Here is a 20811-nt window from a genome sequence, read left to right as displayed (position 1 = left end):
ATTTAAGCGTAGGTACTTACTTCATTCTTTCATTTCTTTCATTTCTTGCAGGGGGCTTCATAATCATACAAAGGAGGCCAAAATGCCTTGAAGAATCGAGGAAAAAATTTTCTTGAAAAGGGAATTGTTTAGAAATTTTTTTACGCAGAAATGGAGAATATTTGGATAAATTAGATTAGGATGGGAGGAAAAAAATTCCAACCTTGCATAGTAAAATACACAAGTAGCATTACGTGATTGTAAACGACGAAGAAAAATTCCTCCCGGTGTCTGCGTGCTAAAAATAAGAAAAAAATCCAAGTTCTTGAACTCCTATATACCCCATTTTTTAAATTTTTGAAAATTGAATTTCCGAGCTATACTTACCTACCTACTTTTTTGGATAAGGAGTCTTTATAAACGCCTCCGATTAAAAATAATGCTGCAGATACAATGATGTTATTTAGTTGGCAATTGGCAAATTCGTAATGGAACTACTAAGTACGAGTATTGTAACAAGAAAAAAATCGTTAGTGTCTTTTTTCCAACGAACATTGAAAAACGAATAGGTAAGTGAGATTAAGTAATTCACTGTCTGCGTAGAGTAGTTAGGTAGGTAAATTCTCTTCATACGCTTATTATATCTGAACTGTGTGTCTTGTCTCTGTCTCGTCTCTGACTGTCTCTGTCTCTGTCTCATGATTTCAAGGTACCTATTCATTACCTATACTGGTTTTTTAATTATTGAGTATCGGATATACAATGTACTTAATAGCGTCTTCGAGAAATTATAAATTTTGCATGATAATTGTGATGATAACACCACTGCGTCAGGAATACCATTTTGATTATGATTAATCAAGCTGCAAGTTTGTTAATAGTCAACTACCATTCGTACCAACTCTTACACGAGTTATTAAAAAAAGTAGTTAGGTACCGAAAACTCAGACACTTCTGCTGTTTCTCATATTGTTTTATTTAGGACATGAGTATAGGATGTGATACGTTCCATTTAAAATCATAATATTCATAAAAATACATAAAATGTCAATCCAAGGTAAGTAGGCTATGTTAAATTTATTTTCTAGCATACATATATCTACAGAATTTTAGTTAACTTGAAAAAATCTTTCAAAATTTGCTATTGCTATGCACAACTTCTCAAGCTTTAGTTGATGAAATTAGTTAATAATTTTCTAATGTTTACCTCAGTGAGCCTTTGAATTTTTTTTTTTTTGGTTCAAACATATCAAACATTTTTTGAAGAATAGGGCTTTCACCCATAACAATTTATTTTTCAAAACTGCGGTATTGTGGAAGCAAGTTGTTGAAAAACACTATTCGTATGTCGTGATTTTGCTATCGTCTACATACTTTGTACGCTACTGTATATCAGTTTTTGAGTTTTATAAAAGGATTTTAATTATTTAAGAATATCCAGTTTTTGGCGCGAAATTTTAAACAAATTGAGTTTGTTAAAAATTGTAAGCCTAACAATGACCAGAACATTGAGGAAAATATTATGAATTCAACAAAATATTTTTCAAAAATGAGATCTTTTTTGTAGGTAGGTGGAGGTACGTAGGAACACTACACATCTACCAAAAGTAAAAACACGACAGCCATAATGCTCATATATAACTTTTTAATTATCATGACATTTTACTTAACTTCTCGGTATTTCGTGAGTTTTATTATTTATTTTTCGATGAGATGTTACAACACATTATTTCAATTAGTTTTTTCATAATTAAATGACCACCTCATAGTACACGCATTTTAATAAAAGTCTTTCATACTCAGTTGAATTTATTATAAAATATTTACATCACGTATGTATTATCATTGGTGTGAAACCATTTCCAGTGACGCCTCTCAGTTAAATTTTTCCTTTCATCTAATAGTGCGTATAATATGCATATTATGTAATTCGAGCAGTATAAAATTCACCAAGAGGTAGGAAACTTTATTTTTTAAAAATATTTTTGCATATTGTGATACTTTGCATATACATACGAGCGAGTAAGTAAACTAATGTAAGAAGGTATCTTTTTTGATTTCTGGCAACATGCCGCTTTGAATATTGTTCCCAGATTATAAATTTTAAAAAAGTTACATTATCTGGCGTTTTTTCAATGATTAAGAGTGTACTGTTTAAACTATAAACACATTATTGACGTTAATCGAATCAAGTTGGAAACTAGTAAAACATGTGCCGTTTACATTTGGGAATATTTTATTCATTTGAAGGCGCTGTTTAGATTAAATGCGTTGTCAGTTCATTTAATTATCTCGTCTTATTTCTTCTATTTTCACACGAGATCGATCAAAAACAAATAATAAAAATTTTTTCATCAATGCAGTGATTGAAAATCAAGAAATCCTCAACAAAATCATATTAAGCAGAATTGAAATATCATTCGGTTGGTAACATTGAGAATAGAATTTCACCTAAGAAAAGACATCAACTCGCAGAAATCTAAAGAAACGAGTTTACTTTGGAAGATTTATATCCGCTAACCTATGCATCGAGTCATTCTCAAGATAAACGAAGAAAAACACATCAAATGAATTTCAAATATGTAAGTAAAACAAATCCTTTCATTTTTACAATAGTACATTACTGATATTTTCACGCAAAAATGACCGCGCGTGTTAGATAAGAGTTATTACCTACGTAAGTACCTACATAATGTAGATAGACAGTTAGACACATAAAATCTAACTAAGACACAAAAAATGCATGCGGCATTCTGTAAGCAAAAGATACGAAATTGTTAGACACGTCAAAATAACTTTACATTACCTATCCATTTTCATTTCTTTTTGTTTGTGATTAATACCCAGTTTAAAAACCGATGCAAAGTAAATTTAATACGAAACTTATTAGCCAATCCGTGACTTGAAGTGATTAATTTCAAGGTTAAACTGATCGTAACGAATTGATTTTAAATTTTAACAAAAATCATATACATACAGTAATCGTTTTTTTCCTCACACGTGAATATCTTTTTCAAGAGACAAAACAGAAGAAGAATTTTCCTTTTTGAAAATCGAAAAACTTTAGGAAATTTTATTAAAATTTTTGTATTTACTTAAAAGAAGCTGTGTATAATTTCCTAATTTTTCTTCTAACTGTACAAAAAATTAATTAATGGATTTCTTCCATTTTATTTGCCAACATTTCATGAAGACAGAAAATTTTTACATTCTTACCTTCAATTTTTCAAACTTTTTTTTTTTGTGAAATTTTAAAGTGGTGAGGAACATGTCTACACATTTTCTGTTTCAAAATATTCATGTACCTGTGTACCTAAGAAAATATTAAATGTGTGCCTAATTCATTTTTATCTTTTCTTCTTCTAGGAATATTGAGTTGAGAATTTCAGCTCTTTTAACAGTAGTTACTTTGATATGTGGGCAAAATATCGAGAAAAATGCAACCAGCAATGTAACCGAAAGCACTGCACAAAACAATACATCACCAACAGTACCAACACCTACTCCTTTAGAAATGTAAGTTATTCATTCATTTTTTTCACAATATAATTACTTAACCTTATAAAAAGAGTACTTTTATAAAGGGTATGGTTATATTAGGCTTAGATACTTGCGATGTAAATTAATGTCCTCGCCAAGAATTTTTTTTTCAAGTAATTGTAATTTTCACTACAACTCTGAATACAAGTGCAGTGCTTACCTACTGGGTATTATCTTCTAATCCCTACAACTAGGTAAAAAAAACTTCAAACTTGATTTCCATCAGCCTATTGACTGCAAAAATAAGCGAAAATGAAAACAAATATTCAATTTTGAATAAATAAATCGATAGGTACTTAGCTACTAAAAATTTTGAAAATTTTATATCTACTTTTAGATAGAAAAATTTTTCAATAATTTTTCAGTATGGTAATTTTCAACACGTTCTCTCTTCTCGGCTGTCGGTAAATTTGTGAATGTATTTCGAATCATTCTCTGCCTTCAAATTAAGTTTGAGTTTTCTACAATGCATTAGGTGGAGATAGTAAGTAGAAATTATTTAAACTGGACAAAAATTGACTTTAAAAATACTTCATCCAAGACCTATGTGAAACGCTTTTCAAAAATCATATCGTGAATACCTGTGTATCTATTATAAATGTTACCCATACCTAGTCTTAAAAAGTCAAAAACACGAAATCATATAGTTTCTTCCTTCATAATCGATGCAGAACATCTGACAATAGATTTTAGTTTCGACATTGCGATCTTCATTCTTCTTCTCTCCTCTCCACCTCAAAAATTGAAATAAATCTGAATTTTCATTCAAAATAATCATTTCTTTACCTCGAGTACACTCTTTTTAATTGTGGCTAGCTGGTTGCCAGTGGTTGCCCACTTGCCCCTCGAAATCATGTCGGAAACAGCGTGTCGATTTTTTGTATTTTCAACTCCGACAAGTAAACACTCAATTAGGTCAGTTTTAAAAAAATACGTAGGTAATATGATTACCTAGTTGATTATGTTGAATAGGCCTATAAGCAACTGCAAATCAATTAAAAGCAAATACTTCAGCACCATATTCACTTTTTTAGGAGGCATGAGAATTGAAAAGTGTATAGAGTTTCTGAACTTTGGGAGGGGGAGGGGATGGATAGGTATCCAAGTATTTTAATGTTTTGGAAATTCTATGTTTTTTTTTGCATTTTTGTATTTCATTTTTTGCCATACCTACTTTTGTACTATCTCTAGTGTTTTAGCCACTTTTCCGAAATGTAAGTATTCAATATAATTATACCAGGTAAATGCACCTAACGACGCCTCAATTTATTAAAGTGCAATTTTAGGCACTCAAATTGCAAAAATAGAGATCAAAGCAGCGTTTGCAGAATAAAGAAGAGGTATGATTCATACTGTTTGGTTTACTTTCAAAAAATTCATCAAATAACGATTACACAGATTGAAAATAAAAATCCGTATTCTAGGCGTTGTTATATCTACCTAAGCATCTCGCCCTGGCAATGTCAACGAATGGCTTTTCTCTTCTTCTTTCTAAATCTGTGTTATTGTTTTGTATTTTTGCCCATTTTTCACCAGGTATAATACATAGGTAGATTTTGAATATGCGGGCGGAATTTTAGTCATGAACCGCCTTTTAACTCGAGTTAAGTAATTATTACAATTATAGCTTCCCATCAAAGTAGTGGCCAAAAAACAAAATGAACAATGAACATATGTACCTACTAGAAAGAAAAAGAAATTTTTTTCTAGTATTTAGTGCATTTGCTTGTAAACTTACCTACTATCACGATATCATAAGAAAATACCAAAAAATTGATTTAGAAATTTTTTTTCTTTCACGATTAAGTATTCAGAATTCGCACTCTTTACTCTATCACGATACCTATCTGAACTTGAAAAACGCAGTGTAGAACAGAACATCGTTTCTTAGTACCTAGGTACCTCCTTATTTTGCAAACAACAAGGAAATAGGCCATGGATGGGCATTAGATAAAAGCAGGGCGTTATTCGCAAATTTATACCTACGTCATATTAGCTGTTCTGACCAATTAAGTAGACTCTATCGAAATGTAGGTAGGTATAATTAATAAGTAATCGATTCATCGCAGATTTTTTTTCAAACTCGAAAACTAGAAGTAGGTATACCTATTATCTTTTTTAAAAAACACATCATACAATAATTTATAATATTTCAGAGTGTGTAATCATATTGAAACCTGTCAACAAAACGATACTATCAATGTACAGAAATACAAAGATTTGAGAACTAGGAAGTGCATGTGTGATGAGAAATGTTCTACGTATGGAGACTGCTGCAAAGATTCCAAATATTATAACATGCCTGCTCAGCTCAAACGGTCGTTTACCTGTGTGAAAACGCTCTTGGATGGTTCCATTTACATGATAAATAAATGCGCACCAGGTTACGCTAACCCTACGATGATTAAATACTGCGAAAATCCCAGCCCCGTCGATTTGGTGGAAAATTATTTGACAGGTATTGCGGTGGCTGTTGTAGAGAAAAGTATAACTTATAAAAACGCTTACTGCGCGATATGTAATTACGACACCGAATTCGAATTTTGGAATCCCAAGTTATATTTCAAGTTAGCAGAACCAGATATTGATATTGTATTGAAAAATACCTCTAAACCCTTTTCTCCAGATAAGAACTCATACTCAGTTGCCATCCACTCCCCTGAACAGGTATTATCTAATATGACAATGACTGAAAATCACACACAGCTGATTTCAGTAGTTAATGAAACATTGTACTTCTGTTACGTAGTTCCTAAACTGCTTGGAAATCAAATACCAGCAATTCGTTATTGTCGTCATCCTGATTCAAATATTCGATCATGTTCTGATTGTGAAAGGAATAACTGCGTTGCAAAATCAAACGTGAATACTAAAAATACTCTAACACTGTCATGGGAGGACCCAAAATTGCCTATAGTCTATACATGTGATGATGTACCGGATGATGTATATGAAAGACAGAAGTTCTGCGAGGCTAATATCGACCACTGTTTTATAAGGAATGATGCCAAGGAATTATGCTTAGTAAATTCTCATTTCGAGCCCCACGAATACAAACTTAATGAAGATGATTCGATTTACATTGAAAAATATCATGCCACATTTCCCCCGTGGGATTACTTGAACACGACCGCTCCTGGAGTGATTTACATATGCGGTCCTACGATACCGATGTCCGGTGAAGATGAATCTTTTACAAAACTAAGAGTAATTTTAACTAAAATATTGACAAAATTGTCGATATTTTTCCTCATTATTTATCTGGTCATCAACGTAAATACAAAGAAACTTCAAAGTTTACCGAATAAAATCTTATTTTCGTTTTGCTTCACACTCTTACTCCTTTACGTGGCATATGAAGTATCGCTGCTTGTGGAGAATTGCAGCATAGCATCCGCAGTAATTCATTACTTAACATTAAGCTGTATAACGTGGCTTTTAATCGCATCCTGCGATTTTTGGCAAGTAATTTGTCTTTCATCGACAAAACTTCAAACACTGGCTGGTAAAACACGTCTAAAACGTTATTTGCTTTACTGTTTTTTCGGCTGGATTTCCCCTTGCTTCATAATGGCTGTTGCCATATATTTTGAACTCGCCTTAAATCGTATTATTCCCTGTTATTTGAAACCCGGTTATGGTAGACTAAAACAATGTTTCATTTCTCAAGCTGACCCTAAATTATATTTTTTCATCTATCCGATAACCGCCGCGTTTTGCATTATATTAGCTTTATTCGCCCACACGTCTTATCATATTTATTTAAGCAAACGTAAAAATATCAAATCTACTGCTCAAAATAATTATTACTCTCTCTTTCTAAAATTAGCATTATCAATGGGTGTCACCTGGACAGTTGCCTTATTGGTAACCTATGTTAATTCTAATATTATAAACACCGTCTTCGTAATTTTGATGTCATCCCATGGTATTTTTATTTTTTTTGCTTATGGTTTTAAACGTACTATGCTCACTAAAATGTACGAAACACAAAAGAATATTTCCATCGTACAACAAACCAGAAGCACGTTTTTGAGTTTTGCCGATAAAATTAAGAATCCTACTTCACAGTCTACTGCTTCTGCCGAATCACGTTTATAGTTAAGAGGCAGACATTATGGTAAACTCCATATTCAATCAATCAGAAACTCTTCACAGAAACGGAAAGGGTCATTACGTCATAAGATACCCAGACCCACTGCTTGAAAATTCTAAAAATGGGTAAGTTTTCTCACAGTCAGGCAAAGTAAAAATAAAGATATGTATCCATAAACTGATATCTCAATTGTAAGATACGAAACAACTTTTTAAAAACAATAGGAAATAAAGAAGAAAATACACTTGGTCAGCACATAGACAGCTCTTTTCAATCATGCACATCAGAAAAATATAGGTACTTATTAAAAATATCTATAACATGGGAACCTCTCAATCTCGCCTCCTCTATTTTAATTTCACTATTCAAAGCCATTATCGAGCCTCCAAAGTGACTTATCAGTTCTCCAAAATTTTGAAATGGCTCAAAAGAGGCTAAGAACAGTGAAATTCGTATTCACAGGGTTGTTTTAGTATACAGAAACAACTGTCAGTTCGAATTTCAAAAAAATTCTTGTGAACAGGAAATTTTTTATTCTTAATTCTTTTTTCCTTGTAGGTATAAAAATTCTTGTGAAAAACACTCTTGAGGTGTCGATCTGGAAATCGGTTCAAACATGAATAAAATCGATAGATAGGTTGAGTATAAGCCACAACTCGATTTTTAGCTGCCCAACTTGATTTTCACGCCTTCTGAAGAAAATTTCGAGTTCTGGAGAAACCGAAAATCGCACCGGAGGCTCCAGAATGTCTCGAAAGTGTGGAATTTATATTCTAATGGTTAATATTAAATCTAAAGACTAATTTTCAAAATTCGTCAAAAATCGAAGAATCAACTTGGGCAGCTGAAATTTTGGTGACGAGTGTTTCAAGCCATGCTCTTTCCAAAAGTCACAGTCCTGTTAATATCTAAGGCAGTGGTGGACTGGGTCGGTTTGGGGCCCCTGGAGAATGCTCCGAATGGGGCCCACAAAATTTTTCGCTTCCCCTTTAGGAATCTTTCTCGTTCTGTTTTTTCCCAGGTTTCGATACTTGAATGCAAGTTGAGCGATTGATTTTTGCTATTGTCTTTTTATTCAATAGGTAGGTATTTATTAATAGCAAAAAAAGATGAGATTTTTTGAGGGGGGGCGGGGGAAAATTTGTCATAAGAAAAAAATATCAATTTTACCGAATAAAATGACAAGTTTTTAAAGTGAAATGACAGATGAAATGACAATTTTGTCAACTAATATAAATCGAATTTAGGCTTAAGTATGAATAATTCTTATTTTCTCTTTTGAATTCATGAAAGTTTCAAAAATGGATTTTTTTGCTTTAGATAAGGGATAGAAATTGACCCGAGCAAAGTGAGGGCAAACGCTTCTAAAAATTTGTATTTCGAGAGGTAAAAAAACCATGTTTTTGAAAAATTTGTTCACTTTTTTAGCTCAAAATTTTAGAACTCGAATGCCTGTTTTTCATAAATTTCAAATTTGAAAATTAAAAGAAAACAGGCTCAGTGCGGAGTGAGAGCAAAAGCTATAGTTTCGAGAAGTAGAAAAACAACATTTTTTGAGGTGAAGAGTGTTTTTTGGTTACAAAGTTTCTTGAAATTTGAATACCTAACTTAATAGATTTTTATAAAGGTTGAATCTTAATTTGAAAAAAATCACACAGACCCGAGTGAGGTGAGGGCAGAAAATTTCAAAAATTTGTATTTTGAGAGGTAAGAAACAATGTTTTTTTTTGTGGTGACTGATGAGTTTATTTTTTTGACCATACAATTATAGAATTTGAATGTGCTAAAATTGAAAATTTAGATTTTTAAATTAAAAAAAAGAGCCCAAGCGAAGCGAAGGCAAAAGCTTACAAAAAATTTTTGTTGGAGAAAGTAAAAATATCTTGGTTTAAACATGGCCTCGGGGCCCCTGGCAATCGCCAAGTAACATCTAACATCATATGCCAGTCCTCCACTGGTCTAAGGTGAACATGCTCGTGTAAAACAGCAATTTTTTTCACGTGAAATTGTCCAGTTTTGCATGTTCTCTACTCCAGTATAGGTAACTGTGAAGCATATTGTCCAATCTGCTCATTTAGTATCAATGGGAGGGAGGAGTCAATTAATCTATTCTAGTTTTAATCGCCTTAATTTTGGTCCTTTGTTTTGTATGTACCAACTGTTCTGTTCTGTTCTGTTTTTATTAGATATTCTGTTCATAATTTTTTTCATTCCACCTCCGATATTATGTACTTAGGTCCTCACTTTAATTTTTAATTTTGGCAAGCTTTCCCAAACAGCAGGTTCACATTAAAAATAGGTGCTTGGTTCCAATTGTAGAGTTCTTCTCGAGCGAATTATGTTCAAAAAATTGTGAAAATATGCTTAATTAGTGCCATAGCGCATTGAAATAATTAAAAATAATACATAAGTTTTTTAAACACAGATTTCTATTTTTACTCTTCTTGAAAAAGAAAGCAATTTTTATTATCAAACAGACGCTAAATTCTTATTGGCCAGTAAGGAGAGGAGGAAAATGTTACTTCACGCATTGCATTCAACACTATGTAGGTACCTATACTTGCTACTCCAGTTCGTTATAGGAATTTATTCACGATAGATTCATCGCAAGTATATTATAGGTAGGTATACTTATACTTTTTTTCAGTTTTGAGAATTTTTTTTTGTTTCTTTTTGTTTATCAAAACATTGTGCAACAATTTATACTTAATATTTCAGAGTATGTAATCATACAGAAACCTGTCAACGGTACGATACTTTCGATGAACCGAAATACAAAGATTTGAGAACTAGGAAATGCATGTGTGATGAGAAATGCCCTACATATGGAGACTGCTGCAAAGATTCCATATATTATAATCTTACTACTCAGCGCGAACGTTCGTTTACCTGCGAGAGTAGCTTCTTAGATGGTTACATCTACATGATAAGTAAATGCCCAACAGATTACGTCAACCCTACAATGGTCAAAAACTGTAAAACAACAAACCGTAGAGATTTAGTAGAAAATTTTTTATTGAGTATTCCGGTGAGTAACGTGGCGAAAAATATTACGTATAAAAACGCGTACTGTGCGATATGTAATTACGAGACGGAATTCGAATTTTGGCAACCTTTGTTATACATAATAGAGGAACCGACTCTTGATATCATACAGAAAAATGCTTCTATATCTTCTTCCACGGATCAAAATCTATACAATGTTATCAACCACACAACAATATTATCTAATATGAAAATGAATGAAAATCATACACAGCTAGTATCAGTAGTAGAAGGAAGATCGTATTTGTGTTACATAGTCCCTAATATGCAAACCGAAGTGGCATCAGCATCACGTTTTTGTTTCTCGGATTCAAATGATCGATTGTGTTCTGATTGCGAAAAAGGTACTCCAACAAATAGCTGTGTTGAAAATTTAGGTATAAACCTGGCTAATATTCTGGAATTGACAGTGCATGAATCTCGCTTTCCTAAGATCTTTACGTGTGATGATGTGCCGGATGACGTCGATAAAAAATTAATTTTCTGTGAACCTAACATCGAACACTGTTTTTATAAGAATCCTGTCACCAAAGAATTATGCTTAGTGAATAGGTACCTCGAAGTCGGCGAATACGAATTTCGCGAAGATGGTTCGGTTTATGTTAAGGAATCTGAAATCGTATTTCCCCCCGAACAGTATACAAACGACACGAGTACTACAACTGGAGGAATTTTTGTTTGCGGTACCGAAATACCCATGTCTAATGAAGACAAATTTTTTACAAAATTAAGGGACACTTTAACCGAAATATTTATCAAATTATCGATATTTTTCCTCATTCTATATCTCGCGGTTAACGTAAATAAACAGAAACTTCAAAGTTTACCTAATAAAATCTTATTCTCGTTTTGCTTCACACTGTTACTTCTTTACGTGGTATTTGAAGTAGCGCAGCTTTTGAAATCTTGTATTATGGCGGCTGCGATAATACATTACTTGTATTTAAGCTGCATCATGTGGCTTTTGATAGCATCTTATGATTTTTGGCAGGTCATTTGTCTTTCATCGACAAAACTTCAAACGTTGGCTGGTAAAACACGTCTAAAACGTTATTTACTTTACTGTTTTTTCGGCTGGATTTCCCCTTGCTTCATAATGGCCATTGCCATATATTTTGAACTCGCCTTGAATCGTATTATTCCCTGCAATTTGAAACCCGGGTATGGTAGACTAAAGCAATGTTTTATTGGTCAAGATTACCCTAAATTCTACTTTCTTCTTTATCCAACAACTGTTATATTTTGCATTATATTAGCTTTATTCGCCCACACTTCTTATCATATTTATTTAAGCAAACGTAAAAACATCAAATCCACAGCTCAAAATAATTATTACCTTCTTTTTGTAAAATTAGCATTGTCAATGGGTATAACGTGGACGCTCGGCCTATTGGTAACTTACATCAAGTCTAATTTTATTAGCACCATCTACGTTACTTTAAACGCATCTCATGGCATTTTAATGTTTTTCGCTTACTGTTTCAAAAGCACCATGCTTACAAAAATGTACGAAAAACATAAAAACACATCTATTGTTCAACAAACCAGAAGCACGTTTTTTAGTATTACCGACAAAATTAAAAATCCCGCTTCGCAATCTACCACTTCTATCGACCCAGTGACACAAGAAATGGAAAGTACTCATTAAGACCAATATGGAAGGTAGACATCTGGGCAGTAGGGCAGCTGCAGCTAGGTATGTCAGAACCTCCAGTTTCAGTTTATTTTATCAGAAACGAAAAGGAAATCTTTTCTACGTGAAAAAGTCCAGAAAAAGTTACCATGCAACTAAGCTTGCACGTCGACGAGACGCCATCAACGTTACAAAGATGGTGTGGGTTTCTACGTGCTATTCTAATACGAGTAGCAATTCCTGCTGTAATAAAGACACGAAATAAAACGAACAGCGGTGAATTTTTTTCAAGGGTTCTAAAGATCTTCGTTTTGCAATCGACCATTGTTTACAAGACTCGAAGAGGCATGAAATGGTGAAACATCAAACGTCATTTTTAATAACAATTTTGTTAAGTTGCAACGTCTCTTTGACCGAAATTTTCCATTATTTAACCATTTGGAGAGTATCATCGATCAGAAAATTGATAATTAAAATTATTTTAAGTGATTCATGGAATAAGTACCATTCACCAAAAATGTAAAATCGTTTCTTCAAAGAGAACTTTGAATCGTAGAACGAACGGAAGCTTTTAAATAAAAGATTTTTTAAAATTCATTTCCCGTTTAACACAGTCTGGCAAAGAGAAAACCATAATTTTAAATATGAAGGGAAAAGTAGGTACTTACTACCTAGTAAGTGAAATATACAAAATTGAAAGACACTTCTAAAAAATTACGCGCAGCAAGAAACGAAATAATCTACAAGTCGCGAGTACGAGTCGCATCAATTAAAATACCTAGGTGTCGTGTGAGTTTTTCCGTAATTTCTTTTTAACTTTCCACCACTCCACCAGTTTCCTAAAAAAAGCAAAATATCTCACCTACTTTGGTTCTATCCTGCGTGTGATTCATTCCAGAAGTAATAATAAGTATATTTTAACAACAAACCTACGAGTATCTATAAAATTCAAAAAAAAAAAATACAAATCAAATTCCTTCGATTTAGAAATTATGCAAATATATATCCGTGAACTCAAAAAAAGCTGCCTACATTTTGACCGGGGGCCTAATAGATGAAAGAAGGGACAGAAACAGAGATGAATATTCTGTCTTAGAAGCTTTTAGCGTTATAAAATTTAGGATAAAATTACAAAAATTAATTACATTGTACGTCACGTCTCGTAATAGTGATAATTTTTTTTTCTATGTAGAAAATGTTTTAAAAGTTGACAAGTTTACTAATAAAATGCTCATGTAAGCAGTAGAATTCATACATAATTAAATAGTTAAATGTACAAACTATTCGTCGTAAAATTTCACTTTTCTCAAAAAAAAGTGGCCAGTTTCTTTGCGGTGGGCGCACTGGAGGGCCAATAACTCAACATTGTGTAAATGTATGTAGAACTTTTAAATGCGAACAAAAAAGATTCTCGACTAAAATGGTCTAGGTATCAATAAAACTACATAAAAACATTGCTTACCCACAGTTGAAAATTATTGAAAAAATTTGAATAATAATTCCAACTACAAAAATTATTGTTCCTTGAGTTTTTTATACATACCTATAGTAGGCGACACGACATTAGATTTGTGCAAACGCGATCTATCTCCCCCCCCCCCCCATCTACGTATAGGTACTTTTCGGGGGCCAAAGAGCCAAGAGAAAGAACTACCGTAGACCTACTCTCCGAATCCAGTTTCCCAAATTAAATTTCCGCGAGAAAACGCTGAAATCTCGAGGATGGCAACTGATATTTTCAAAAAGATGAAACGTTGATATAAAAGGTACATTTGTGTATTTTTCGATTTTTTAATCCAATTTTTTGAAAAATGTTCACTTCCGCCGGCCGCAACACTCGAAAAGCAATCCATCTTTGTTTTAATACATACTTATCTAATGTAAAAAACTTTTTTCCTATACATTCAGGCCAAGCCACTGAGTAATATGATGCAAAATTTTCACAAATAAAATTGTCATATAAAGTCATACATAAGTGCATAAGTACGTTGTACGCTTGATAAGTTCTAAATTTTCAAGAACTGACTCATAATTACTGTAAATTAATTTATTTTAATTATAATTTGAACTGTTATTTTACGACTCGATGATTTACACGTATAACACAAATAAAAAAAACATGAGTATTGTCTCACCATTATTTTTTCTTTTTATTAAAAAATCTCCAACAGATATATGTACGTAGATAGGTACCTACATCGTTGAAAATAAAGAACAAAAATGCATGTAGGTAAGTATGTAGTTTGAAGAAACACTCAGTCTGGCAACCAACCAATAGCAAAAAATTATCTCGGAGTATTCTCATTCCTTACGATAGTTATCATTAGGAATGCGTAATAAGTACATCACATTTTTCATAATGCAAAAAAAAAATCGTTGAAAAACGAGCAATTAAGTAAGAAAAATGCACAAACGATGTACCATGTCCCCAAACTAATTTCTCGAATGATTGTCATTGAAGCTCCGAAACTAAGTAAGTAATAATTACATAATGATACATAATTAATACCGCGTGTTCTAGTCATATGATTTTACAGAAGCTAAACCACTAAAAATAACAGCAGCATGATTATTATAAACGAAGAAAACAAGTTATTTACACATAGACACTCATTTCGTTTCTGGTCAGTGCAGATACAGTGATACCTATCCAGCTCCATATGCGTGATATTAAATGCATTATGTGATCCGCGAAGACAATACCAGATGCCATGTGAGTACAATTTTTTTCATTAATTCATCTACAAAAATTTTCAAATTACATGAACCTATTTAATTCGAAGATAACAAAATAATTTTAAGCAATTTTATTTTTGTTCTTTAATTCAAATGAAAATGCATACATAGGTAGATACTGCGCAGGTACATAGGTAAGGTATGCGTTAAGTATCAGTTTTTGTTTTTACAACAAAAAAATGTGTAATGATACAAAGATACATATATGAATTTTGCCTAGCTGATTGTCGTAATTGATTAAACTTCCTACACAGTTTTTTATCACATGCGAATGCTAGAGTTATATATAGGAATTTCTCTTTGCAATGCATTTCTACTCATCTGTAGCCAAATCTCTCAACAATCTTGCAATTATTTTTTAAATAACAAAACCAATATTAAAGGTACGAGTATTTTGAAAATTGAATAATAATCAGAAAAATGTTATCAGTCAGGCATCTATAAAGTTGTTATAATATGTACATTCTTAAATACATAGGTACCTATCTAATGCACAGACGATTTTTTACAGGCTTGAAAAATTATACTTGATAATCTGTTTATTACATGGAAGTGTTTCTCAAGATGAAAGTATGAATGTAAACCACTTATCAGAGGTAAAAAACTTGACAACTTCGGTGCAAGCGTTAAGGTTAGAAGAGATGTAAGTAAAAACAAATCCGAATCACACATTTACATCAGACACATTTTTATAATCTTTCTATTCGATAGGATCTGTAATCAGACTGAAAGCTGCCAACAATCTCTCGATACAAATAATCAGCGAATAAGATGCTGCATGTGTGATGAACAATGCTCCATTTACGACGATTGCTGCACAGATGCGAAATATATCGATAATAGCCTAAGAGACGAAAAATTCGCTTGCATCAGTACACCACTCGATGGACACATTTACATGGTATACAGATGTCCTCTACATTACGAAAATTCCAAAATTATTCACAACTGCGAAACAACAAATAAGACTGATTTTATAAGTGATATGTTATTAAATACTCCGGTAACCAGCGAGACGAAAAATATTACTTTCAAAAATGTATTTTGCGCCATCTGCAACCAAGAAATACAATTTGAATTTTGGAACATCGCGCTGCATTATAAATTAACCAACATCCAAAACGTTAGAATTTTTCCACAATACTTTACCACTACTGAATCCGATTTACAGATTACTTCTGATTTAATACTGTACAATTTACAGAATGAAAAAAATTATTCTAAATTAATGTCGGATGTTTACGGATCGAGGTATGAATGTGATTTAAAAATTGAAATGCCTTCACATTTCAGGGATACGAAAAGATATTGTAATTCTTTTGAAAATCAATCAGTTTCAGAACAAGGAAAAAATCCGAGTTTAAATTCAAGTCATCGAGAATTTGATGAAAGTATTTCAAACACGTTCAAAATTAATTTAAATAATTCCCTTCTACCAAAACTAAATCACTGCGAAGACATACCGTTTAATAGCCACACCTATGAAATGCTTTGTTTTCCAAGATCAAACTCCTTCACAAAAAAGCAACTGGATAGTGAACATTGTTTTTTCAACACATTTGAGGGAAAACCCTGTTTATTAAATGTATGGTTGAAAGAAAATGAAGACTTTTATCACCTCGATAATGAAACAATATTCGTTGAAAAATATAACAGCAAATTTAATGCAGCAGAATGGGTACGACAAGTTGATACAGAAAACGAAGTATTTCTCTGTGGTACTGAAATACCTATTTCCGACGAGAGGAAATTCCACAGCAAGATAAATTACATTATATCCAACATACTGGTAAAATTTTCAATTTTATTTCTAATCGTGCATTTAATATGGAGCGCGAGTGATAATAAATTGCAAAGTTTACCAAATAAAATAATGTACTCGTACTCTTCAATGTTACTAATAGTTTACGTACTTTGGGATATGGAGGAACGATTGCCATCTTGTCAAATTTTAGCCGTACTTTTACATTACTCGAGCTTAAGTTGTTTCACATGGTTGTTAATCGCTTCGTATGATTGTTGGCTAGTCATTTGTCATTCGTCAGCAAAATTTCAAACATTCGCTGGAAAATCTCGTTTAAAAAGATATTTATTATATTGTTTTTGGGGCTGGGTTTCCCCACTATCCATTATATCGATAGCGTTGTATTTTGAATTTGCTCCCAATAATAAAATACCATGCTATTTGAAACCAGGTTATGGTAGACTGAAACAGTGTTTCGTAGCTCAAGAAACGCCTTTAAATTATTTTTATCATTATCCCACAGCTGTGATAACTTGTTTTAATATTTCGTTATTTTTACATACCTCGTATCATATTTTTAAGAATAAAAGAAAAGATATCACGTCGACGATTCAAAACACAAATTCGTACGTGATTTTTGTAAGATTATCATTAAATATGGGTATCGTTGCATTTATGGTCCTTTTATGGGCCTTGTACATATTGGTAGTGAAAACTGATTTCATTTTGTTTCATACCATACAGAAAATATTCCACGCTGCTCAAGGTATTTTTATGTTTTTATTATTCAGTTTGGACAAAAATATGCTCAAAAAATTTTTACCGAGCAAGTAAATTAAAAATATTGGGAAACATTTTGAAAATCTGGAACGTATTTTTCCTCGAATGTATTAGTCAAGCTAATCTGCAAATTATGATTGTGTAATTTAAAATAAAAGACATGTAAATCGATTAAGCATTATACAATGGCCCAAGTGTTGAAAAAGATGTTGAAGACAACAATGATTAAATAATTATTTCTCAATGATATTAATCCACTCAATTATTCAATTTTGAAGAAAGAATTGAAAAGCACCGATAAAGTACTCAAATAAGCATATTTCAGAATTTTTGAAAAATTTCGAAATTTACTCTCAAGAACGGTATTCAAATTTTACTCCAAGAAAATTTTTAGACCGCACAGCAAAACATTGAAAGAGCAGCTTATAGACCAAATTTCAAGAACTGAATAATCAATTTGTAATATTTTTGAGATGTTCTGGAGCTTCCAGAAAATTTTTAGATTTTGTACTTTCGGAAGAATTGCCATAATGAGGCCAAAATAACAATTCAGCATGGAATAAACTAGGATAAATGCCGTCTTCGTAACCCTTTTGATCGATTTAAAGGAACAAATGTTCCAAATTTATCTTTACCTGTTCAAATCAAACATTTTTTCTGACGTTACTTTTTGATGAAAAACTGTAAGTTGGTATTTTTTTACGCTAATTTTTGCAAAACTGAAAAATCCAAAAATCTACTGGCGATTTCGGATTGGCTCGAAATCACCCACTGCCATCAATTCAAGAAGTGGAAAGTACAGTTTAGACCAAATTTTAGCAACTTCAATTTTATTAATTTTTGGGCTTTATCAACGTTCAAAAGTAAATCTCTCAAACAAACTTTCAAAAAAAAATTGAAAGTACCTACCTAACAAAATTTCAGGATTAATAAATGCAACTTTTTTTCCCAATTGTTAAATTTAAATGCAGAAAAAAATATGAGAGAGAGAAATTCATGCGTACAGGAAGTCTATTTCGTCATTTGAAGGGGCAACACAAAATGAACCACGAAAAACTCACAAAATTTCGCAGTACACACATTTACCTAAATGCTTTTTGTACGGATAGAAAATCTCAAATTGGAATTTGGAAAGAATTGAGTAAGAAATGCGTCCAAGTCTATAAATAAGTAGGTAGGCCTAAGTATATATTAACAGGTTTATTTCTCATATAGGTAACGAATACATTGATAAAACGAATGGATGACAACTTTATGCACCCGCAGACCACAATTTAGCATTAATGGTCCATCTGACTGCATTCCTATACATAAACAAGAAATGATAACCTAGGCCTACATTACAAACCGATCTTGGAACATTTTTGAGAGTGATAAAGTTCTACACATACGTAACAATGTAAAGTTCAAAAACCTTCTATGTGAAGTATACGTAGATACATTATGTAATTTGTACTCAAGTTCATCGTAGGTAATGTTTTTATTCCGTTACTTTATTATTTTCGTGAGATCTAAAACCATTGAGAAAAGTAGGTAATTATTTCAATCAGTCGATTTTTTTTTTTGGCTGAAACACCCAATGCTTAATCTTCGGAGTTTTCATTTCGATATCTTGAGATGAAAACTCACCACGACTCGTGACCTTCAAATCAGATCAAGTTGAAAAATTATTGTACATATTGCGTTATCATCATTTGCATATTTTTTTACAGCTGGAACACACGATGATGAATAAAAGGTAGGTAACCACGAAACGTACCTACGAAACTTGTTTTTTCCTAGATAATTTTCAAGTTTCAAGATCGCGATTAACGGATCAACAATACTGCTATAACGCGGATTTCGAACAAAGTACATATCTTATTCGACTGGTTGGCACTACATTTTTATTCCTAGTTTATGTCGAATCTATACACAAATGTTTGTTAAATATGCAACTACATTACTTTTCGCCACAAAATACGACAAAAAATTGAATGAGTGATTCGTGGTTTTAAAACGGAGGCAAAAAGCGTCTCCTTCACAAGGCAACACTGGCTTGAATGTTTAACATTGAATCCAGCCAAAACAAAATCAACAAAAACACGATCTATGCGAGAGATTCGAGTAAACATGTAAATAGGTACATTTAATTTTACTTTCTGTTTTTAAATGAGCCGGGTAAGTTAGGTACTAGGTAATACTGCATAATTACACAACAAGAAGTCTTCACTGTTGTGATATCATTACGTAAAGGTGTAGGTAGTCAAATAACCTGAGAACACCTGATGGATCAAGAAAATTAATCATGGAGGTAGAATATAGATGGTAGATAGGTACGTACCATAAAGACTACAGCTTGTCAACTTCCGTTATGAGACCGATTCACACTCTCTCTTTAAAAATTTTCAAAGATGTACTATAACAATAAAATTGTAGTTTAAAGAAACTTAAATCTCAAATAATTCACGGAAAATGACAAACTCTATTATTTAGCAAACAAAACTTTAGTACCCAGCTTCCTACTCACGTAAAAAAACCAACAAAATTTGAATCTTGTTGAAAATTTTTGAAAGATTCTGAAAATTTAGCTTTTTAACTCCTCTTTCCTCATGAGATTTTAATATTGAAAAACATGGTAAAGATGAAGAAGAAGAATGAAAATTTGGGCCAAATTATGACAAAATGTTTGAATTGCAATTAAAAATTTAATACCTAATAATATGACAAAATTTTAGTCGAACTATAATGAGAACGGAATTTGGAATAAAAATGAAACTTATTTCATTTTTAGTGGTTTTGAATAGGTATTTGAGCGTTTTTTCATTAATCTGCACGGATTTCCATTCTTAGCTCATTTTCGCCACTTCTTTGTTTTGAATAACTCAAGAAAAAACAAATCCTAGGCACAATTTTCAAATGTTCGATAGCTGAAATTTCAAAATTTTATTTTCGGATTTCGGAGGAAAAAAATCATGCTGAAACAGTACCTATACTTACAAAATTATATTTTAAAAAATCTCAACACAACTTGAACTGAAATGAAAACTTTAGAACGACTTAAATAAGAAAGTTCTAATGATCGAAAACTTAAAAGGTGCGAACCTAAAGGACTAGAGAAAAGGAAAATAAAGGGTTTTTTGGAGGTCTGGTTTTGACAATTCTCTGCATATGATCTCAATCTGAAGAGCCGAAGTGGGTAATTACTGTGTATCTTTAAAATAACCGTCACATTTGAAAAATATATATTTATACTAATCAAAGAAAAAAAAAAACTAT

General features: G+C 32.2%; 2 protein-coding genes and 1 long non-coding RNA gene across 7 annotated transcripts in view; 2 read left to right on the top strand and 1 right to left on the bottom strand.

The window, feature by feature from the left end:
• Window positions 1–20811, bottom strand: part of LOC135841397 (uncharacterized) — a 51004-nt gene that overhangs the window by 7529 nt on the left and 22664 nt on the right. The window lies entirely within an intron of this gene.
• Window positions 1150–14433, top strand: LOC135841394 (adhesion G protein-coupled receptor E2-like). Of its 4 annotated transcripts, XM_065358332.1 has the most exons (4): window positions 1150–1935; window positions 2343–2561; window positions 3346–3495; window positions 10334–14433. In XM_065358332.1, coding segments are annotated over exons 2-4 (2127 nt in total). In that variant the 5' UTR covers window positions 1150–1935; window positions 2343–2559; the 3' UTR covers window positions 12309–14433. The 4 variants fall into 4 exon arrangements, with proteins under 4 accessions (XP_065214404.1, XP_065214403.1, XP_065214405.1 ...); XM_065358331.1 differs by lacking the exon at window positions 1150–1935 and having other exon boundaries at window positions 1943–2561; XM_065358333.1 differs by lacking the exon at window positions 1150–1935 and having other exon boundaries at window positions 1943–2561; window positions 5676–10411.
• Window positions 14853–17802, top strand: LOC135841396 (uncharacterized). The gene is made up of 3 exons (XM_065358336.1): window positions 14853–15006; window positions 15541–15672; window positions 15741–17802. Coding segments are annotated over exons 1-3 (2001 nt in total). The 5' UTR covers window positions 14853–15004; the 3' UTR covers window positions 17608–17802.

This window comes from Planococcus citri, chromosome 3 (assembly GCF_950023065.1).
Source record: "Planococcus citri chromosome 3, ihPlaCitr1.1, whole genome shotgun sequence".
Taxonomy (NCBI): Eukaryota; Metazoa; Arthropoda; class Insecta; order Hemiptera; family Pseudococcidae; genus Planococcus; species Planococcus citri.
Note: the sequence above shows the minus strand (reverse complement) of the source record. Positions and strands in the feature narration are given on the sequence as shown.

Excerpts from the sequence above, each read along its gene's own strand:
- LOC135841394 (XM_065358332.1), top strand. Across the intron at positions 3,496-10,333 it reads ACACCTACTCCTTTAGAAAT|AGTATGTAATCATACAGAAA; the intron begins GTAAGTTATTCA and ends TTAATATTTCAG.
- LOC135841396 (XM_065358336.1), top strand. Across the intron at positions 15,673-15,740 it reads GCGTTAAGGTTAGAAGAGAT|GATCTGTAATCAGACTGAAA; the intron begins GTAAGTAAAAAC and ends TCTATTCGATAG.